The sequence below is a fragment of the Eublepharis macularius genome, chromosome 6, assembly GCF_028583425.1.
Source record: "Eublepharis macularius isolate TG4126 chromosome 6, MPM_Emac_v1.0, whole genome shotgun sequence".
NCBI lineage: Eukaryota > Metazoa > Chordata > Lepidosauria > Squamata > Eublepharidae > Eublepharis > Eublepharis macularius.
The window spans coordinates 31,193,946-31,216,816 of NC_072795.1; the positions used below are offsets into that span (position 1 = coordinate 31,193,946).

The window sequence follows — 22,871 nt, forward strand, 5'->3', positions numbered from 1 at the left end:
TCTTCAAAATCTCAAGTGTTTACAGCACTGTGCAAATGCAAATGCCCACTGAACCATGTGCAAAGAATTACCAGCAGCCACCTTCCACTCTATTGTCTCATTTCTCCCCCACACCAAATGCTCACCTTTACATAGATGGCTTGGAGCACTCAGAAAGGAGCTTTGTTTGAGCACCAGACAAAGGATGGTGTCTTTACACCAGTACCAGGGATTTTTCTTACAGCTTATATGGCACTGCTTCAGCCCAGCAATGAGGCTGTATACTTGCTGAATAATTTGCAGCTACAGTTATATAAAGATATTCAATCCCCAATATGACTTTGTTTACCTCTTTTCATATGAATGTGAATGAAACTGAAGATCTCGAGACTTTGACCTTGACTTTCTTCCTGATTTCTTACGGCTGTAAGTTCTGCTATCCGAAGAACTACTTGATGACGATCTCCTACGATGTTTCTTTTTTCTTCTGCTTCTTGTCTCTTCTTCTGTGTCTGATGAACGGCGACCCATTCTAAGAAGCTAGCATTCAAAAGGATGAAAACATGGTAAAGAAATCAAATGCCATCTTACAAATGTGAGACAGTACCTCAAGTCCATAAAAAACTCTTTACACCATGTTTTTCTTCACTTCTAGCAATGAAACAGTACAGAAGATTAAAGAACCCTCTTCTGTCAGTGATCACACAAAGACATTATTTATTTAGATATTTACTTATACCTCACTTATCTCACATGTCATCACACACCCAACAAAGACACACCCTTTTAGTGATTAAATGCTTCACTCATCAGTCAGTTATTATAACATTTCCCTGAAAAGTTCACTTGACACAGAACCTGTCTTTCTCAGTTACATAGTTTATTCCTAAAGGACCTAACTCAAAGCGGGGAAATGGATGTGCTGAAAAAGAACACATGGAAGAAAGATGAAGGCCCAAAGTACTCTAGAAGCAAAAAGAAGTCATTGGAATTAGGGTCACTCCCTTTCTTAACGGGAAAGATAAAAAGAACAAGAAGAGTCACTGCAGGATTGAATCTAAGGACACTGGGAGACAGGGCTGAAAGGATGCATGATTTTTTGAAACTCAGAAAAAGACCACCTGCTTACTGATCATCTCCCCCATGTTACATTGCAACTACTCCCTCTCACCTTGGAAGCAAACCCACTTCAAGATGAAGGGCTCCATATGTACTGATATCATCTCATACTTGAAAAAGATGCCCACCACTGCCACAAGACTGCCAGAAAATGAGTGGAGGGCATCAGAATACATTTGACCTCACTTTTCCTTTGAGAAGCATTGAGGAGAAGGAAGAGAATCATCCAACTATGGGCGTCCAAAACTAGAGGTGTTTGGGACATAAGTAAACAAAGAGAATCAGTGTGGTTCCCCTAACCAATGAAGCCACTCATTCCAAACCAAACCACTGGATTATCAAGGTCAGTACTATTGACTCTGACTGGCAGCAACTCTCTATGATTTTTTGCGTCACCTGCTTCCTAATCTTCTAACTGGTGACTGAACCTAAGACTTTCTGCACACAATGTGGATGTTTGCCACTGTGTCACAGCCAAAAACAAACAACAAAAAGAGACAAGAGAGACTGGACAAAACACCATTTCAGGTAAAAGCAGTTGCTAACACCACACAGGGTAGTGATTGAGTTGCTAGCCCACCACCTTTCCAGTAGAGCTACTGTAACATATGGTTAAGGGGTTGGACTGTGAATCAGCGCTACTGCCTTGAGCTCAGCAGGTGGCCTTGGGTAAGCCACTCCTCTCAGATGCAGCTATGCTGTGGAGGTAACAACAGTGACCTAGTTCACTGCTCTGTGTGGGGCACTAATCTGTCTACAAAATCTATATATCAATGCAGTTATTATCAAAAGCCATCCTCTAGGACCAACGAGTTAGTGATAGAGAAAAAGAGCACACTGAGCATTGCCAATGTATTAAATGAGAGGCAGAGAAGGGTCTCCCAACACAAGAAAAGAAGGCTGACCTAGAAGGTCTCCTGCTCTTTTGAGGGATGGCCTGTAGGAAGACTTGAGTCGAAATGGAGTTTCGAGACCAGAGCGCCTTTTCGCGTTCACTGTAGCTCTAGAATGAAAGAAGCTGCATCTATGTGAGAGCTCCATTCTGGGCAATTCTAAAGCCTAACGATAGCAGTCCTAAAAATGAGGAAGGCGACACAAACACTGAAGAAGCCAAAAACTGAGGTTTGGATTCTTCCCTATAAGGAAGGGCTGCGGGCCATCCACATGAGCTTTAGAGCGCTCGTTCGCTCAGTACCTCTCCCATTTAGGGTATCCAACCTCTAGGTAAAATCAAAAAGAGTCCAGTAGCACCTTTAAGACTAACACCTTTAAGACCTCTAGGTGGGGCCTGCAGGTCTCCTAGAATTACAACTGACCTCCAGGAAACAGAGAGTAGTTCCCCTGGAGAAATGGCTGCTTTGGAGGTGGGCTGTATGGCATTATACCCCACTGAGGCCCCTCCCCAAGCCCTACCTTTCGCAGCCTCCACCCCCAAGTCTCCAGTAATTTCCTAAGCCAGAGTTGGCAAGCCTACTTTAAAGAGGCTTGCGACGTGGGAAGAAACGTTCACCTTTCCTCTAAACGCTCTGGCACCGGCGGCGAGGAGAAGCGAGCCGAGCCCTCCGGTTTGCTGAACTCCCCTTTCTATCCCAGTGAAGGGAAGGGGGTTTCCCTGTAGCAACGACCATCAATTGCGGGGCGCTCTCTCAATCGCCACACGGTTTCGTCGCTATGGCCAGCCGCGGCCTAGGCTTCTGTCGAGGCCTAAAGGCCGCAGAAACCATGGCAACCCCCGAGTCGCCAGTTGGTTTACCTTCCAGGCCGCCAAAGGCCGCCGCCAACACCACGCAGCCGAGCTTCCGTAGTTTGAGCTCAGCGCCTTCCTCCTCCTGAGCAACAGTCAGGCCTTGCTAACATATCCCCGAGCCGATCGATTTCAACAGGACTCTAGGCTAAAGAGTGTCGAAGGCATCGATGGGAAGGCTCGCCTTTGCCACGCTCGCGCGGCGCCTTCGCGGTTCTCTGGTGTGCGGGATTTTCATTTCAAAAAACAATGTTGTCTATATCACAAACGCACAAATTGCAGATCTCGCTAAACCTCATTATCGACGTTTTAATGTTTTAAATACAGCGTTTATCCATGTTTTTTTCCTGTATTGCCTACTTTCTCCCCCCACCTGCAACCATCACCCACAGGGAGGGGGGGAGAAAAACCCGAATAAATCACAGTTTTCTGTCCGTATAAGGTGCGCGATGATTAAAATTGCAATGATTTATCTGCAAATTGCTCGGGAAAACGCTGCCATTTCCCTTCCCTGGAAATGATGGGCTCTCCGAGGTTAGGACGGTGCAAATGAGTTTCCCAGTTGAGACTGTTTAGGGGTCGTGATTGTCGCGGGAGGAGGAGAGGCGAGAAGCCCCGCTGGAGGAGGTAAAGGGGGAAATTTATCGTTTTTCATTTAAGCCAAGAGTAATTAAAGAAGCTCCCTGTTTCCTGGAATTGCACTGGCGTCTGTCTCCCCCTCTGAGTAGAGGAAACTGTTTTCCTTTTGCTCAGGGCGAGGCGCTTTTGTCCGGGGGGGGTGGGGGAGGAAAGCGGCCGCCGCTGGTGGCTCGCTGGGTGGCGAAAGAGTGGGCCTCGGGTCAGCCGACTGGCCCTGCAGTACAATCCGACAGGCCACGGAAGGGCGTCAGAGGGCAACCGCCGGGTCTCTCTAGGTGCTTGGCTGCAACCCTCAGTCTGTAATCCCAAATCACGGGTTCCCTCCAGGTGGGCACTCGGGAGCTCCATCGCCCCGTTGTGAACCGGCTGGTGCCCGAGGGACCGGGATAGGGTTACCACCCTCCAGGTGGGACCTGGAGAGCTCCCGGAATTACAGGTGATCTCCAGGCCATCAAGATCAGGCATAAACAGAAAGTGGACTTGGCGGCATTGTGTCCCATCGAGGTGTCTCCCCAACTGTGCCCTCCCCAGGCTTCACCTCCAAATCTCCCGGAAGTCCACAACCAGGAGCCAGCATCCCTAACCCGCGGAGCTTGGCCAAGCTTTGGCTTTCACCCCGGGCGTCCGGGAGGCGACTTTAGCCCGACAATGTGGGCAGTCCTCAACGATGCTAAAGCCTTAGAAGCGCTTCTTTTTCATGACGCCTGACCGTCCCGGCGATTTTTAAAAAATGCGCTTAGGAATCGATAGAAATGTAACAGCGTGGCGCTTGTTTGCCTTGGTCCCAAATAAATCCTCTTCGCCCGAACAACTGCCCTTAGTCTTCCTTGTTTGTCAGAGTTCTGGCTTTGTTTGCGATGAAGTGTACCAAAGGAGCTCGACCAAGTGGGAACGGAAGGGTCTCGAATAGGAACTAAATGAAGCCATTTATGAAAACGCACCAACGCGATTTTCAAAGGGGCTCCAGGAAGTGATGCCTGGATTCCCTGCGGCCTCGCTTCAAAGTTCAAACTGGCCTGGGATCCAGCAGCAAGATGGGAGTCCATTGGCATCACAGAGGCCAACAAGATTTTCAGAGTGTCAGCTTTCGAGAGTCAGAGCTCCCTTCTTCAGATACATCCTATAAACCCTGCAAAGCTCATACTCTAAACATCTTGGTGGCCTCTAAGGTGCCACTGGACCCCAGCCCCGCAGTTCTATTGTAGACCAAGACGGCCACCTACATGGAACCCAGCGAGGCAGATTTCCAAGCTCTTTTCCAACTTGGCGCCAACGGAATAATTGCCAGAGGTTCTTTTTTTTTCACCTCTGTTGCGTCCAGCAATTTCCTACCCCTTATGACAGTAATAATTCCGCCGCTTTCCTACAGTCCAAATCCTTCGCGTTGCGATACTGTCAATTTAAAGACTAACAGGCTAAATTGGAAGAGGGAGGATTACAGGGAATAAGGCGATACACTGGCTGGTGCGGTTTCTCTCCAATTGCTTCAAAAGTTGCAATTCTTTTTTCGTCTCAAGCTAAAGTTTAAACTCTGTAGTTCCTTACAGCAACGAAGCACTCTCCTGTATCAATCTTATTGGGAAGGGGACTGAACAGTGCTTAAACAATTACGCAACGCTCCTCCCAGGGCGTAAAACCCTCTGTCTTAAATAGCCTGTCTGTTTTACAGGAATGAAAGCAATGTGTCTAAACAAGGGGAGAGAAAGAAGAGAATAATTAGCTATAAAGGTTCTCAATCGAATTTCACTGATAGTCCCCTTGCCTAGATTTGTTGGGGCAGCGAGTACAGAGAGGCTGAAATTCTAATCAAGGAGCGTAATAATGTTTACTCTGAAGTAAGTCCCATCCAGTGCCCACAGTGTGTATAGGGCCGCTTCCTGAAGCTCGGGAATTAGTTCTGGGTAACTCAAGGGAATTTACTTCTAAGGGTAATTTGTATCAATGTCTTTACTCAGAAGTAAATGCCACTGGGTTCAATGGAATGTGCCCCCATGCTCAGATGGCAGTTTAAGACTGAGGTCTTGCTTGTATCCCTGAAGAAGGATCTGTCCAGATTTTCGCACTCGTTACAATAATAACATCGGCGTTTATATTCAGAACTTTGCCGTACAATTCTAAGAACGCTTTCCTGGGAGTAAGTCCCACTGAACAGACCGAGTGGGATTCTGAGTAGACCTGCTTAGCATGGCACTACGCTGACAGACAGAGGACGTTGACGGTTTCCCCCGCCTGGAAGAGGGGAGCCAAGCGCATCTCCTGGCTCCGCTCGCCTGCAAAAGGCCATCTCCGGAAGCTTTCGACCTCCTCCGGCATTTCCAGCCGGGGCAGCTGACCTTCCGGTACGAAATAGCAAAACTTCGGGAATGCTCGAACCCCGCAGGCGGCATCCACCTTGAACGCACCGCCCAGGTGATAGCCTTGGAAAGAGGAGGCGGAATGGAGGGAGGAGGAGAGCTAGCAGAATCCTAAAGCAATTGACAGCACTGGGTGATAAACCCCGGGGAAAGCAGCGCCCAAGGCATCCAATGCGCAGAGTTATCGTACAGGGGGAAAGTAATTTGGGAGGGAAGGCAACAGCCTGGAGACAGTAACTTTCTTTGTACAAGCAGCAAGGGGACAATCGTGACGGATTTCCCTTTTTGGGAAAGGTCGCCGAATCGCTTTCAGTCCTCCTAATCACATGTCTTTGCCTCGACGACCATCGTTTCTTTCCAGATCCGTGAGATTTAAGCCTAGGCTGGAGAGGTCTTAACCCCGCAAGCTCTAAACATTTGGTGGGTGCGGGCATCTGGCCGCCGCTGCGGAGGCGAGCGGAGCGGAGGCAAGCTTGGCAGCGGGGCGGGCAGCGATGCCCTTCCAGCCAGAGCCAGCCCGGAGCGCTGGTAAATAAGACGTTCGGCGGAGGCTGCCCTGCCTGCCTGCCTCCCCCCACCTCCCGCGCTGCTGCCAGCCGCCCTGTCACTCTTCCTTCGGGCCCCTCCCCTGCAGATCCAGCCTCCTTTCCCTGCCCCCCCCCGCCCATGTTTAACTAACTCGGGACGCCCGCGCAAGATCCACGCCTAATTAAATTAATTAGGGATTCGTGTCAATCCCGGATTAATGGCCGCCCGCCACCCCCGGCCGGCGGCTCTGCAGGGGGGGAGATCCCCTCCTGTCTTTCTCCTCCCTCCCCCCCCTCTGCCCACCCCACCCCTTCCCAGTTTGGCTCTCCTGCTCCTCGGCGCTGCTGCCGGGCTGCTCCAGGAGAAGGGGCGCCTTCCCGTTGCAGAGGGGAGGTAATTCGCTCCGAACAAGGGGCAGGCTCGGCAAAGTATAAATAGGGGGACTTCAATAGCGGGAGCCCTATCAGATCTGAACTCTTGGCGGGGAGAATTGGCCAAGATCTTCACGTTTCCCCCGCGCGCTCGGGTTGGGCACCGGCGGCTCCCATTGAACTCGCCGGCCCCGCGGCGGCTTCTCCCCCCACCCTCGCCTTCCCTCCCCCTTCCTCCCACCCCTCCTCCTCCTCTTCCTCCTCCTCCTCCCCCTGCCCCCTTGATGTGTTTATTGGGGGGCTTGGAAGAGCCAGAGGAGGCAAGCGAGGGGGGCGAAAAGAGATCCGAGAAGCGCCGGCGATGGAAGAACTTACCGCTTTTGTCTCCAAGTCGTTTGATCAGAAAGTGAAAGAGAAAAAGGAGCTCATCACCTACCGGGAGGTTCTGGAGAGCGGCCCCGTCCGGGGAGCCAAGGAGGCGGCGGGCTCTAGCGAGGCCAGCCGGGAGGACGGACATAGCCCGGCGGCTCGGGCGGCGGCGGCGGGAGGCGGCGGCGGAGGAGGAGGAGGGCGATCGCCGGTCCGAGAGCTGGACATGGGCGCCGTCGACAGGAGCAGGGACGCCGGCACCCCCAAGCTCAGCGAAGGTAAGGGCCGGGGGCGCTCGGGGCGGCGGGCTGGGCTGGGCTGGGCTCCGGCCGGGTAGAGATGCGGGCAGGGCGGCTTTGTGTGCGGCGTGGCTTGGCCGTCTGCGTGCCCGAGGGTGGGTTTGCTGCGAAGGCGACGGCAAAGGCAAGGCGCGCCGCCCGCGTTGCGCAGCCAGTCCCCCCGCGGCGAATGAATGAGCGGAGCAGGCAGGGCGCGCCGCCAGTCCCGGCCGGGCTGCATCCTGCGCGCCGATCCGGGCAGAGCCGCTTGGCGACCGAGCCGCCGGGCAGCCCCGCGAAAAGGCTTCTGCTGCGCCCGGGCGCGCCGGGCGCGCTGCTCCGGGGCAGGGGCAGGAGGGCGGCCGTCTCTGCTGGGGGCTCTCTTGGCTGGCCGTCCTTTCTCCTCCCGGTCGAGCCTTTCAGTCCAGGCGATGCAACCCGGCAGTGGCTCATTTCGCGGAAAAGGCAAGGATAAAAAGCCGAGTTGTGAGAATGTGGCTCGGGCTGTTCCGGAAAATGTGACAGGTCTGGAGTCCAGGAGGTGGTCACTTGCGGTGGGTCCCAGGTCCTTTCTGTTAGTAAGTAATAATGGAGGGATCCGATATAGAAGAATTCGTTGGGTGCCCATATTTTTTTTCTCTTTTTAAAAATTAAAAAGTATATGCGGCATGCTTAGATCGAGTTTTAAAAATATCTAAGTGGACGATAAATTTCGACCACAATAATCCCTTTCTGTCTTACAATGGAAGGGGCAGCAAACGCAAAGTCTATATTTATCCTGGCTGAAATGCCATTGGAAGCCTGAAACGCTGTTCTCCATTGTTGGCGGAAGAAACAACAAACGTGCTGGAAAAAGATCAGGAGGTCATTCCCTCCATATGCACTTAAACAATTGTAATCACTTTGTAAAAGTTTAAAAAATTATCTTTAGAAAAACCAGTCGCATGCCTATATGGAAAAGGAAAACATTCCTCATAAGCGATCTGGAAATAAAAGCAAAATGTTGCACTTGGAAGGTTCCTTTTGCCCTTCCCCTTTAAATTTGGACGTCGCAGCCCAAAATAAAAATGCCCCGGCATGTTTGCTTAGCCAAAGCTCCTCGTGGCTTTCGAGTATATTTGAATAGCTGCGTGTGGTTTGGAGAATGCGGATGTCATATTCGGGGGAGGAGTGTGTGTGTGTGTTTGTGTGTGTGTTCAGCTCTTTTGTTCACCCAAGTTGTTCTCGGCAGATCGGAACTGGATGGAGAGCATCTTCCGGAAGAAATTTTATAAACAAATGGGGGTTATGATGAGAGAGAGAAATGAAATAAACAAACCTTGGCACGGCCTGGTCGGGCAAATAGGTGCCGACAAGAGAGTGGGGAAAACTCGGCTTGTGGCGAGTCCGGGCGAACGGAGTTTCTAAACTCCGTTTACACGCAGCGAAGCAAACCGGATTTTGTATCCGAAGTGAAATGAGAAAAGGTGTGTGTGTGTGAGAGAGAGGGGGGGGGCAGAGGTGTCTTAGAACACAGCAGAGAGCAAAATCAACCAGAGCTGGTCTGGAGAGTACCCAGGAAGGTAGGCAAGACCGGGGCCCTGCCTCTAGGAGGCTGTCCCGAGAGGAGGGGAGGCAGGCTCAGAAGGGGGGCTGTCAGCAAACTTCGGAGGGCCCTCCCGGGAAGTTGCCCGCACCCGCATCTGGGTCTGCATGTACGACCTCCCCCCCGCCGCCAAAGGTGAGGGCCGGCGAAGGCCTTCTCCTGGCGGCTGGCCTGCCCGAGTCCCTCCGCCGACACCTGTCATTGGGGCTTGAGAGGCCGGCTGGCCGCTCAACCAGCGGCACGGATGTCCGGGGGCAGCCTGGAGCGAGTCGGCGCCGTGGGCTCCCCCGGGCATTTGGTCCCGGCTCTCAGAGGCAGGCCGCTGGCACTGCAGTGCGGAGCCAGGACGGGGCCCGAGGTGGTTCCTCTCCCCTCCCAGCCACGACGCTGGACTTCTTAGGCCGGATCTCCCGCCCCCGGTGGGGAATCGGTTGCGGAGACAGCCCCTGGCACAGCTGTCAAAAAGCGCCTCACTGAGAGAGAAAAGAGGCGGCCTTGAAAATTGGGGTTATTTTTTTAAGTCCTGCTTTCTGCCGAGAGTTTGGAAAATCTTGGCAGAAATCAGTGGCATGACTTGGGATCTAACCGCACAATTTTTAGGTGAGGCCTAAACCGGGGATCAGGCTAGGTCGGTGCGCTCCAAAACTGGGGCCCTGTCCAAGAAACGGCGCCAGGCGCCGTCCTAAGCCCCAGTCACTTCAGCGGCCTTTATGATGAGGCGCGTCCGCAGCCTCCCTGCCCTTCCCGTGTAAATCTGCCCAGGGTAAACGGCGATCTTCTTAGGAAAGCCGTCGGTCTTTTCCCGAGGGAGCCTCGGACACGGGAAGGAACTGAGGGCGGCCTGCGGAAGGCTGCCCCTGGCTAGGCTGGTGAAAGCTGGGTGTGTGCAGGGGGGATCCCTCTCTTTGGGCCCGGCGGAGGCAACCGGCCTCGAAACCCTTAAGAAAGGCGACTCTGGAGCGGCCCATTGATCCCTCCTCCCGGCTCCTCTTCCTTGACTTAAGGGGGAGCCCCAGAGCCGCGGGCCAGGCAGGCAGGCAGAGATCCTGACCGCCTCTCGCTTCCCGCCCAGTTTCCCCAGAGCTGAAGGATCGCAAAGACGACGCCAAAGGGATGGAAGACGAAGGGCAAACCAAGATCAAGCAGCGCCGGAGCCGGACCAACTTCACCCTGGAGCAGCTGAACGAGCTGGAGCGCCTCTTCGACGAGACCCACTACCCGGACGCCTTCATGAGGGAGGAGCTCAGCCAGAGGCTGGGGCTGTCCGAAGCCAGAGTGCAGGTGAGGGCGGGAGGGCCCGGGCGGGCGGAACCGGAGTCGCTACCCCGCAGAACGGCCGGGATTACGCCGAGGTAACTCCGGAGGAGCGGCCTTGCTTTGTACTCCGTTGGGCTCACTTCGGCTCTGTCGAAGGCCGCGCTCCTCCAGGGGTCTTTCCAATCTCGAGCAGAAGAGATTGGACAGAACAGATGCCTCCTCTTTCCCACCAAATGTTTTTGTTGGGAAAAGGGCATTAACTCCAGAGTGATGGCAGGCGAGTTGTCTGCTAGTTCCGAGCTATTCTGGAGTAACATGTCTGGGGCCGCGTCCTTTCAGCCTGACCCGCGGGGAGTTCCTAATTTTTAATGGTACTTGTTTCTAGAGGGGTACGCTGTGATCTGTGGGGATTGAATAATTTTGTTGCAGTCAGTTCGCCCATGTTGAGAAAATGCTGGCCTGCCACTCTCAAGGGTGAATTTATTCTCCCCATCCTCGGTAAAACAAATAGAAATAAATAAATCGAAGTTGCATGAGAAACAGAAACAAGTTACTGCCGGAAGACGCCTGCAGGCTCAAGCTGTCGGGTGGAAGTCTATAAAAGGCTGTTTCGCAAAATGGATTTAATCTGTATATTACTTCAGTTTTTAAATAAGACGAGCAAATCTTTCTCTCTGGCTCGATGTAAACTGCATGCTGGCTTCCCTACTCTGTTTAAAAAAAAAACACGCACAGGCGGATATGGGAATTAACTTTATAGAGGGATTGACCAATAAACGAAACCAAGGGTTCCTAAAGCGTACATTTACAGTCCATTTAAAACACGCACGTTCCCAGCAGGCCCACTGGACGTAATTTAAATCTCGAGGGAGCAGGAAAAAGCGAGAGAAAGGAAGAGAGACCCCCGAGCCTTGCCCCTTGCAGTTGGAGTCTACAAAGGCTGGTCAATTTCCTTCCACCTTTCTCTACAGACGCTGGTCAATTTCCCCCCATCTTCGAAATCTTCCTAGGCTAAAGTCTCTCGAGCCTCCCTTCCCAAGTTCTGGAAAGGCAGCATCCTAGCAGCCTCTGTGGTTGTTGTTGTTTTAATAAAGACTGTCCCAGAGAATCCCGAGATCTGGCCTAGAAGACGGGGCCGCCTTTGTGCTAACACATGGAGCCGTTTTAGGCCTCCGAACATCTGCAGCTGCTAGCCAAGCCCTTGCCTGTAACGGATACTTCCCCCTCCATCTTTGTGCTCGGAGGCTGCCATCTGCACCGAACGGGGCTCCAGCTCTTAGAGGCTTTCTCTGCATCTTGTAATCGGATAAAGGCAAAAACTGAACAGTTGCGTCATATAGGAAGGGAAGGGGGGAGAGAGGGGGGGGAGATAGCAGCATTTCTGAAAGACATCACCGCCTAGAAAAGAGCCTAATTTTTTTTTTAAACGCTACTCTTTACGCTTCTATTTTTCTTCTAGGCGGCCACAGATTTAGCCTGGTCGCTTTTTTTTTTTAAAGCGCTCACTCTCCAAACGGGCCTGTGAAAAAAAATATTAAAGGGCGGTGATTCCTATGGAGGGAGGTTTGTTTGGCTCAACAAAAGAATAACGACCGCCCCGCATAATCCATACAGAATCACAGTCAGAGATTTACATAGATTAGGGTCTCCTTCCTTTTAAATGCCCCCCAGAAATGCTTTGCAGCGATTTTGTTTTAAATTTTGCTTCCCTGCCTCTCATTGGCAGATGGTGACATCTCTGAAAGAGAAGAGCTTGGAAAAGTCCTGTTGGCATTTACTTCCAAGTAATTCTGTTTAGGAGTGTAGTCTAATAACAGCACGGTTTTAATTCAGGCTTACTTAAACTCATCCTAGCCGGTGCAGTTTACTAAATGAGACCAACCCTATCCTATTTACTCGGAAGCAAGCCCTGCTGTGTTCAGCAGGCTTTCTTCCGGGTAAGCAGGGATCACCCTGTAGGCTGCATTGGTACCCGTGTTTTTTAGTTCCGTTATACACTCTGGGATTTACTTTCAGGGAAATGGACGTGCAGTGAGATCCTATGCCGTTTGACTTTGACATATAAAGTCCCCTCGGAATAAATGCCAGGGTGTATGTTGGGTGCGGGCGTTACTTCTGCAGGCCTAAGCATTCTTACAGAGAAGGTAGCTCCAGCGAGCTCCAGAAGATTTACCAGTGTGCAATCCTATAACAGAGGCCCCCGGGGAGTTACACTGCAATCCAATGCTGAGTTAACTCCAGCCCATCAATAAACGGTATGCAAAGAATAACTCTACGTAGGATAATGGCAAAGAGTCCAGTAGCACCTTTAAGACTAACCAACTTTAGCATAAGCTTTCGAGAACCACAGCCAGATGCATCGAAAGCTTATGCTACAGTAAAGTTGGTTAGTCTTAAAGGTGCTACTGGACTCCTTGCCATGTTGCTACTACAGACTAACACGGCTAACTCCTCTGCATAGGATCGCACTGTTACTGTCTTCTGTCTGTTTAGGATTGTGCTCTAGAATACTTACTAGGGGGTAAGTCCCATTTGAATTGAGACTTCTGAACAAATATATTTAGAATTACATTGCAGTAAACTACGCATCTGTAGGAAAGAATATGCAGATCCCAATAAGCTCTGGGCCCCTTGTTGCTCCTTTCATTGCCTTGGTCGCAAGGATCTTTGAGACAGTTTCCCCTTCTCTGCCTCACGCTCCACCGCCCCCCCCCGCAAGAACTAGATTCAATCTTTGTTAAGTGCTTCATCCTACCCGAGAGCTCGCCCCACTAGAAAGGAGGGTTCTGAGCAGACTTGCTTAGGGCTGGTCTTATAAAGTTCCATGTATTGCAATGGGAGAAATGTGAAGTGTTTGAAATTAACGGGATTAAAACGTTTAACCGCAGGTTACTGGTGATTACTCCCAAATAAGTCCTCTCGAACTCAGGAGGGTTTGCTTCTGAGTGAGCTTGCAAAAAGGCCGGGGAGGGAACCCAAATGTTTAGCTTTGGCTATCAAAGTTTAACCTTCTTCCATTTGGGGGCCCAAATTCTCCCTGCTGATTTCAAACTTTTCCTATTTCCAACTGCCAAAGTATCTCCTTGCCTGGCCTGCAGTTCTCTCTCACACACTTTTTTTTCTATGGGAGCAAATTAGATTATCATAATAATGAGACAATTATTCCGCTTCTGTGTTACACTCCACTGCACAGAGGAACAGAGAATTTCTCAACTTCTTTGTAGTGACGCTTTTATGACAGTAATTACCCCCCCCCCCCAAAAGTGAGTCATTAAACTCTTTGGTGTTTCGTTTTTCTTGAAGATAAAGCTAATTAATATTACAGGCTTTTAATGAGCGCATTCTTCTCGGGTCTTATTGCGCAAACATCTAAGCCCCTTTATCACAAGTTTCAGCATTAGATAGCAGGAGGAAAGTGGGGGGGGGGCAGCTGGGGAGGGGAAGAATCATTCGATTGGCCCAAGATGAAAGGCAGCCCGAGAAAGTAATTGAGTAAGAAGCAGAACAGGCGGCAACTGTCCGTTTTCCAAGAGCTGCGCTCTTTTAAGTCCCTGTTCCAATCGGGAAGCAGAAAGTTAGGAGCCCAATTAGCCCAGTTTATAATACTAGGATCGACGTTGAGGATGGGGAGAGCATGCAAGTGCGCTTCCGTCTAAGTAGTCCATTCACTTCAAGAAACTGCTTTCGAGTAAGGTTCCCCCCCCCCCCGGAAATTAGTTTAGGATTGCAACTGTCTGGTAACTTCAACAGTTTTAACTCCGTCGATTGCAATTAAAAATCAAGCTCTTAAGTTCTCCCTCCCCTGAACACGATAGCAATTAAAAGAAGGGCTCCGAAAGCCTGTGAACCCCCTTGATTTCAGCGATGACTTCCTAAGAAGACAGCACCCTGTGACACTTCCTTGGGAGCGATCTACTACCGAACGGTGGGACTTTTCCTCCAAGTAGCAGGCGCTTAGCTCGTACCGTTGCAAGGCATTAAAGCCTTGCGTGAGAAGCAAGTCCCGCTCCACAGCGGGAAAGGAAGGCTTCTTAACATGACTGTCTAGATTTGGTTGAGACAGGGGTTCCCCAAGACAGAGAATGCACGCACGCCGACGCTTGTTCCCTGCAGAAATGTAGGGGACATCAGGCCCAACGGGTTTACTAATCTGCCCAAGGAGTGGGGAGGGAATCTTAAACTGTATTTCCCGGCGAGCTGCAGCCCTGCCATGTGGTACAGGTACCCTGGTTGCTAGAAATGGCTAAAACCCGGACTACTCTCACCCATAAGGACTACAGCCCCAACACGGTAGAGTTTCTCTACATTAACTGGTATTTGGTATACACAAGGTAACATTGTCCCCGAATGATCAGGAGCAGCCATCAAACTGAAATTAGCCACAATGAAAACACCGATTAATAGAAAATCTCTAAAGGGGATTCTAAAGCCTATTGCCTGATCGGACCATCCCGGTCCATCCAGTCCAGCATCTGCTTCCAGCAGAGGCCAACCAGGTGCTTCGAAGAAGCCCACAAATGGCATGAGCAGCCCCTTCCCCCCCACACTTACACACACACCGAAATAGTTAAGGGACTTCAAAGACGCCCAAAGATGCATCAGTAAAGGCCCAGGGAGTGACTATAGACTTCACTTTACTGTTATTGCTGTAGGTCCTATGTTATTTAATATGTCAGTCTTAGAATTGCTTATGTTCTGTTTCAGCTTTTCTTGAACTCTGTATTGGATTTCTACTGGGTTTAAATGTTTGCAAATGTACATGCATATAGCCTATTACATGTTTATTGACATGTCTTTGAAATTAGCTGTACTGTGTGAGCCGCCTTGAGTATCAATGAGAAGGGCGGACTATTAATAACATAAATAAAATTTACAAATAAAGAAATCGCCCAAGGCAGGGGGGTAACTGCAAAAAGACGCCTAGTAGGAGTGGCAGTGCATCTGCCTGGCAAGCAGAAGGTCCCAAGTTCAATCCCCATCCCCCAAGTTCAGTTTTTAAGAAGGCTCAGGTAACAGGTGATGTGAAAGCCCAGAGCCTGGCGATCTGCTACTTGTCAGTGTAGGCGACATTGACATTTCTGTGCCAATGGCTGATTCCTTGTTAGGAAACTTCGCGTGTTCACGTGGGCTGGTTTGCATCCAAGAGTCGAAACTTGGAGCATGAGGTTTTACCCCATAACGGGTCAGCATTCCAGCACAGAGCAAGGCGAGCAAAATAGCCGGGCTGCGGGAGTCCTTCGTCCCTGGTTGCTGCCCTAAAGCAAACGCTCCTCCGCTTGCAGCAGAAAAGAGCAAGAGTCCAGTAGCACCTATATGACTAACAAAATTTGTGGTGGGGTATGAGCTAATAGGGCTACCCATCTTGATCTAGCTCCTCTGCTTGCAATGGAAGTACCTTCGCTAGCAATAAATATGGAGGCGGCCATAGCTGGAGAGCTACAGAGGTGGCTTTATGCTGAGCGCATCTCCTCCCTTGTTTCCCCAGGTGTGGTTTCAGAACAGAAGAGCTAAATGTAGGAAGCAGGAGAATCAGCTACACAAAGGTACGTGGAATTGACCAAAAATATTCCCTGGGCCTGATGGCGCAATCCCGTGCAGAGTTACAACCAACAGAAACGCTAGACTGAGCCTGGAGTAACTTTACACAGGGTTGCACTATGAAACCTGCCTCCCCCCATTGCAAATGAAGACCGCTCTATAAGTCCCAGGCGCAAAGCGCAAAGGTACCCTAGTTCCCTTCCGGGCAACTTCCTTCTCTTAAAGCTGTGCCCAGTCCAGATCTTGCCCCTTTGTGCCATTTTCATCCTCTTTCGGCCCAGTTCTCCTGACCAGATCATCTTCTGTTCCTTTCAGGGGTCCTCATAGGAGCCGCCAGTCAATTCGAAGCTTGCCGAGTCGCCCCCTATGTGAACGTGGGCGCTTTGCGGATGCCCTTTCAACAGGCAAGTATGGTGGGGCTGTGAATCCCTCCCGTCGTTCGACTATGTGCCACCGAATTCCTTTGCTTCTGCCTGGGAATTAGGGTCCCCCAGACATATTCAGCGCTGTTACATAATATTTGAAGAAAAATGATGATAACCTTTGCTGTTATCATCATCATCTGCATCTGGAGAGAGCTGGGTGGGTGAGACGCCCCTGGCCACGTATGCAGCTCGACCTAATCCTATGGAAATCTCGCTGACATCCCCGGGACTTACTCTCGTGTAAGCGTGGGCAGCATCGCAGCCAGCAAAATTGGGAACTGTACCTAACTCCTATTGATTTCAGTGGGCCTTGCTTTCTCGATATGGATTTTTAGGACTCTAGCCTTACTTGGAACTAAGTTCAATTGATCTCTGCGGAATTTACTTCCAAGCAAGTGCGTTTGGAATCGGGGTAATGCAATGCCATCGGTTCAGGGGAAGAGAACAGCCCGATCCTCGGCGTGTTTACTCAGGTATAAACCGGAGTTTAAGAGATTTATTTTCGAGGAAAGATACTCCTGTTTACTCGGAAGTAATACAAATGTTTTACGTGCAGTGGGGGTTTAATCCCAGGCAGGTGTCCAGTTTGCAGCATTAGAAGCCCGCTTTCAATGCGGGTTCTGTCGTGCTTCCGATCTTTTATATGTTCCAAGACATTCCTCGGCACCGATCCTGACCATGGGTCGGATTTTATCAGTGTATGCGAAACTGAGGCGTGTGTTTCATCCTATCTCTTATAGAGGGGGCTCTAGAAGGACCTTTAAAATATTACTATTTTCTCAGTGCAATCCTAAGAACTCTTTTCTGGGAGGAAACCCCATTGAATGGAACTGAGTAGACTTTTAAGCAGACCTGCTGATGATTGCGCTCTTTTTCTCAGAAGCTCTAGCAAAGTTTTGTGCAAGTCTTGCAGAAATACATTCAACAAGAAATTTACTTCTAATTTATTTTTAAACGGGATAGTCTTTCCTTTCTTACGCAATTCTAACGGGCGAGGAGTAAAAGACCTACAGCCCCCATACAGAACATATTGGCTGCAACACAAAACCGTGGGCTCCTCCTAGGAGGCTGCTGACGTTACTTGGATACTTTGTTAGGCTGCTGACGTCACTTGGAAATAAGACCTCCTGGGAAATAAGACCTAATGGGACTTAGTTCCGAACAAAAGTGCATAGGCTTGGGGTGAGAGCCAAACTAGCGTAGCGATTAGGGTTTGGGAGGAGAACCTGGGACTCGGAGACTCAGGTTCCAATCCTCACGCAGTCTGCAGTAAGCTGGCTGGGTGACCCTGAGCCATTCTCTCTCTGTCTGCGCCTAACCTACCCCACATGGTCGCTGTTAGGATAAAATGAAGGAGGGGAGACTCAATCGCGAAGGAGTGTTCTTCCTCGTGAGAAAGGAGCGTTCAATGACAGCAGTCATGGCTAAACTTGACAACCGCTGGAGGCAGCTGTAATCTCAAAAAGGGTAATAATGATTATAATGATAATAATTTTATTATTATAATCATCAACAACAACATTCTATTTATATAGTACCCTTCAGGACAACTTAACGCCCACTCAGAGCAGTTTACAAAGTGTATTATTATTAGCCTCAGGACAATCAACCTGTGAGGTGGGTGGAGCTGAGAGAGCTCTGAGAGAGCTGTGACTGACCCAAGGTCACCCAGCTGGCGTCAAGCGGAGGAGTGGGGAATCAAACCCGATTCTCCAAATTAGAGCCCTGTCGCTCTTAACCACAACACCAAACTGGGTAGTGATGGAGTGCAGAGAACACCTCTAAGGTCAGGCCGGAGATCACTCACCGGATAGAGGGCGGGAGAGAAGCCAGATAAGTACGCGGTGGCTACTGCTTGGCTGATGGCTGGGCCTGATTTTCGAGGACAAGGAGGACTGAAACGCCCTAAAGCGTGCAAGATCGCAGCCAGCATGAGCGGACAACAGAGGGCCTAGCGGGGGAGCAAAGCCCAGCCAGGCGGGTTGCCCCTCTCAGTTTAAAACAGACTTCACTTGACTCAGTGCAGTGTAGACAGATGGCCAAGTCAGAGCGCTTCGAAAAGTATATTCAGACCGGATGGGTGAAGCCTGGCGAGAAGCAGTCAAACTCGTTGGCGAGGAAGCAGGAAGCAGCGCGGAGGGAAGGGGAAGGGTTCGGGTTCGAGGCAGTCCGGCCAGTTAGCCGATCCTGCCTAGTAACAGGCGCGGGGAAGCAGCAGTGCGACCGAGCCAAGCAGCCCGCGAGGTCTCTCTGCGCCCGCAGCCAAATCAGGCCGGCGATCGCGGTGACATTGACCAGTCAATCAATGCAAGCACAGCCAACCAGTCGGCAGATCCGACCCGCTCGCGAGTGCATCCAGGCAGACAGCCCGTCCGAAGGCTCGCAGGCACCCGAGACTCGCCGGAGTCAGACAACATCAATAGTTTAGTTGAAGCCAACCAAACGCATCGAGCAGTCCGGAAGCACAAAATGCTAAATTTCTAAAACTCGAAGTGCTTCGGATCAAAACTTAGTGGAAGCCCAGCTCACTATCCCCCCTGTGTGAGGGCAGAGAAGAGTTCTGCTCGTGTTCAGAGGCATTTTAGTCTTGCGCAGGACTGACTATGAGCCAAGGCAGCTCATAAATAAAGGTAGTTTCCGGTGGGTAGCACTGTTGGTCTGCAATCAAGGAGCAAGATTCGGGTCCAGTAGCACCCGAAAGACCCACTAGATTCCCAGGGTATGAGCTTTCGAGAGTCAAAGCTGGCTTCTGAAGACACCTTGGAAATCTCATTGGTCCTTCACGCGTTGAAGGAATGAAATCCTCCCCTCAAGTCATAGTTACCGGACCCCAATTTTGCTCCTAAATAAAGTAGCGTCTCTGAATACCTGCGGGGCGTCTTTCCTCACTAGCACGCTTGGGGTAAGGGCTGTGCGGGGTAGATGGCCCCACAGTATTTAAAAAGGAACTTCTGTACCTCACCCTAGCGCCTGGAGGCTGAGGCAGGCATCGAGTACAAGGCATTCTGACATGCTCAAAGACACACGGGTCAAGACTTGCTTCTACCGGCACCACTCTCATTGCTTTGGGGGATGTGATGACTCAACTGCTTTAGCCGATAAGGGGTCTCCAGAGGAAGGCAGCAATCCTAAACGCGCTTCCAGGGGAGCGCGCTGCATAAAAAGAGCAGAGGATGGAGCCTCTTTTTAAAAAAATTCTAAAAGAATAAAACTGGCTTCTTTGGAGCAAGCCCGAATAAACACACTTCCGAGTAAATATCCATGGAATGGGGTGTAAATGAACCTCTGCACGATCCCGTGCGCCTGAAGCTGCGATCCTGGGCATTTTTCCTTAGGAGTAAGTTTCTTTGAAGTCCGTGGGATTTACTTCCGAGTAAACAAGTTAAGGATTGGCTTCTCCGTTTCTGAAGAGAGTTTCAGGCGGGTAGCCGTCTTGATATGCAGGAGTCCAGCGGCACCTTAGAGCCGGACGAGATGTTCGACAGGTATCCGAGGAAGGGAGCTTTGAGTCTGGAAAGCGTATGCCCTGGAAATCTTGTTGGTCTTTAAGGTGCCACTCGGCTCCGATTGCTGTTCAGTTTCTGGCCACTAGTGGCTGGGGCAATTTTTCCTGGCAGTATTAGTCTGTAGAATCAAACTACCAGAAGAGTCCAGTGGCAGCGACATTTATTCCGCTCACCCCAGAAAGTACCGGATGATCTTAACTCGGCTTCACAGGGTTGTCGGGAGGGGAAAAATGGAGCAGGGGGAAGACTCCCCCACGCTGCCCTGATCTCCTTGACGTAAGGACCTTTTCTGTTTATTTCGTTTATATCTGCCTTTCTCCCCAGTGCGAACCCAAAGCGGCTTACGTCATACTCCTGTCCTCCATTTTATCCTCCCAGCAACCCTGTGAGGGAGGTTAGGCTGCGAGAGGGTGACTGTGGTCTGATGAAGGGAGCTCTACCTCCGGCCGCAACAAAAGGTGGTTCATCTTTCAGTTGCTGCTGGTCTAGTTCTCCAGACCAGTGAACGGCCCCTGTCTTTTGCCTGAAGGAATTGGACCAAGTTACACCTCCCCCACCCCTTGGCCCTACTGTTTTTTTCCTCCCCAATAAAACTTTAGCGGATTCTGGTCCCCCAAAGCGCATGCTGGAATGGAATAGTGCAAACAGAGTTAAAACCTTCTAAACCCACTTATTTCAATGGATTTAGAAAGGCTTAACTCTATTTAGGACAGTTTCGGGTGGGTAGCTGTGTTGGTCTGCAAAAGAGCAAAATTCGGGTCCAGTAGGTCCTTAAAGAACAGCTAGGTTTCCAAGGTATGAGCTTTCCAGAGTTAAAGCTCCTTTCTTCAGATACAAGGAGCAAAAAAAGGTAGGGAAAAGATATAATCCTCCTACCTTTCCCACTTGTATCTGATGAAGGGAGCTCTGACTCTCGAAAGCCCATATCTTGGGAATCTAGCAGGATTTGGGTCCACTGGCACCTTAGAGACGCACAAGATTTTCAGGATGTAAGCTTCGGAGAGTCAGAGCTCCCTTCTCCAGACACTAGTAGGAATGGAGTGTCCAGGGATCTCCATTCCCACCGTTGTTCGAAGAAGGGAGCGCTGGAAAGCTTGTTGGTCTCTCTGGTGCCACTAGATTCCAATCCTGCTGTTCTACTGCAGGTCAACAGGGCCACCCACCTCAAACGACTCTCTCGGAAGTCTAGTTGGTCTTGGAGGGACTCGGAGCTGCTCCTGGGGCGGCGCAGGAGGGGCTGGGGCGGGCGACGGCGGGCCGGGCGTCGGCTTAACGCTCTTGTGTTTCTCCCATCAGGATAGTCATTGCAACGTGCCGCCCTTGTCCTTTCAGGTGCAGGCGCAGCTGCAGCTGGACAGCGCCGTGGCGCACGCGCACCACCACCTCCACCCGCACCTGGCCGCGCACGCGCCCTACATGATGTTCCCGGCGCCGCCCTTCGGCCTGCCGCTGGCCACGCTGGCCGCCGAGTCCGCCTCGGCCGCCTCGGTGGTGGCGGCGGCCGCGGCAGCCAAGACCACCAGCAAGAACTCCAGCATCGCCGACCTCAGACTGAAAGCCAAAAAGCACGCGGCCGCCCTGGGCCTGTGACTGGGCCGCCCCGCCGGGCACGTTGCAATCCCGCCGCCGGCCAGGCCGGGACCCGCGGGGGGCAGGCGGGGAAAGGAGCGCGGCCCCCCTTTCCAGACTTGATCTTGCAAGCTGCTTCGGGCAGAGACCTTCGCCCACGCGGAGAGGGCCCCGATCTTCCTTGGTTTTGTTTTCTACGCCACTTACAACAAATAATGTGAAAGACCGAACGAATGAAAAGGGGAGAAGAATTTGCTCGACCGACCAAGAAACGTCCCTGGGTGGGGGGAAAGGCAAGGGCGATCGACAGGGGAGAGACATTTAAAACAAAATTGAATGTGTGTATGTTTTTCAAATAGAGGGGGGAGGGAAGCCCTCCGCTTGAAGAAGAAGAAACCGCGAGAGAAACTGGAGGGAAGAGAGATACTTATTTAAAAGAATTAGATGAAATAGACACGCAGCTGGGAAGTTCACAGGTTTTGAAACTGACCTTGTTCTGCGAAGTTCACTTTAATACAAGAAATTTGATAAGAGAGGCGGGCCTCCTTTCACGTTGCATCAGATACTTGAGTTTAACAGTCACGGACTGGAAACGGAGATAAGAAGGAAAGAAAAAGATTTTTTTTAAAAAAAAAAGAGGGAGAAGGGGGGGAAAGATTTAAATGGAGAGAAAGAGACGGTTTATTTCTCCGCCGGTTGCTCGATGGAAAACCGAGGGGGGTGCTTGTGCGAGCAGAGTTCCCAGGCTGCATGGGTTTGGTTTGCTTTGTTTTTTCCACCCTTGATAGCGTCTCTTCGGATCATTTGCACTTCATCTATGTCTTTAGGACAAAAAAGGGGTGTGTGTGTGTGGGGGGTGTCAACTCTGCATCAGATTGTAGCGCCAAAGAGTTAAGAACATCAGAGCAGCCGCTCCGGATCAGACGCAGGAGTTTAGCCCCCCTGTCCCCGCAGTGGCCCACCAGATGCCCCCCGTAGGCCTTACTCCCGAGTAAATGTGCATAAGCAATCCTCTTCAGTTTTACTTGGGGACAAGACCTGTGCTTTCGAGCCAACGTGCACTCGAGGGGGCAACTGAGTCCAGAACACATTTGATCTTGCGCTGCAGTCCTGCGCGGAGTTAAGCTAATCTGAACCCGTCGAAATCAATGGATTTAGACTGGAGGAATTCTGCCTGAGATTGCGCTGTAATTGTATCTGGAGCCGGGCTTCAGGCTTTGGGAGGGCTGTCCGATTTCCAGCCCTGATAAGGACGGAAGCAAATAAGCCTTTATTTCCCCTCCCCTCCAAGACTGCATTGCATTAACCCCCTCCCCTTCCACGCTCTTCCACCATCCCACTTCCAAATAAAGACCACAGGTATTTTTTTTAAAGGATGTTAATGATAATCTAAACAAATGTTTATTTGGGCTGTATTAACTCGTGTTGACAGTTCTGTCTGGCCTTTCCCTTTGATCTCATTTCAAAACTATTGTGCTATATATATCACAATTTATATATATCACAATATATATCTATTTTCTTTTCCCAAAAGGCATATATAGCTATAACGCGAGGACCCAGGAAATAGCTGGGACGTCCCTCGGCTCAAAAGCCTTCCAGAGTCGAGT

The 22,871-nt window shown here is 50.8% G+C and overlaps 2 protein-coding genes across 3 annotated transcripts in view; one reads left to right on the plus strand and one right to left on the minus strand.

Moving 5' to 3' along the window:
- The window catches only part of RSRC1 (arginine and serine rich coiled-coil 1), a 304,072-nt gene extending 301,153 nt beyond the window's left edge, over window positions 1-2,919 (minus strand). The window contains exons 1-2 of the mRNA XM_054983579.1: window positions 2,852-2,919; window positions 329-519 (exon numbers count right to left, since the gene is read on the minus strand). Of these exons, the coding sequence (XP_054839554.1) occupies window positions 329-510 (182 nt within the window). The 5' untranslated portion in view covers window positions 511-519; window positions 2,852-2,919. The remainder of the gene's footprint in view (window positions 1-328; window positions 520-2,851) is intronic.
- A 4,176-nt stretch (window positions 2,920-7,095) lies between these two features.
- On the plus strand, window positions 7,096-21,282 carry SHOX2 (short stature homeobox 2). Of its 2 annotated transcripts, none has more exons than XM_054983831.1 (5): window positions 7,096-7,381; window positions 10,039-10,247; window positions 15,709-15,766; window positions 16,077-16,165; window positions 20,989-21,282. In XM_054983831.1, exons 1-5 carry the CDS (start codon window positions 7,096-7,098, stop codon window positions 21,280-21,282), a joined length of 936 nt encoding a protein of 311 aa, XP_054839806.1. The 2 variants fall into 2 exon arrangements, with proteins under 2 accessions (XP_054839806.1, XP_054839807.1); XM_054983832.1 differs by having other exon boundaries at window positions 21,025-21,282.
- The last annotated feature ends 1,589 nt before the right edge of the window (window positions 21,283-22,871 follow it).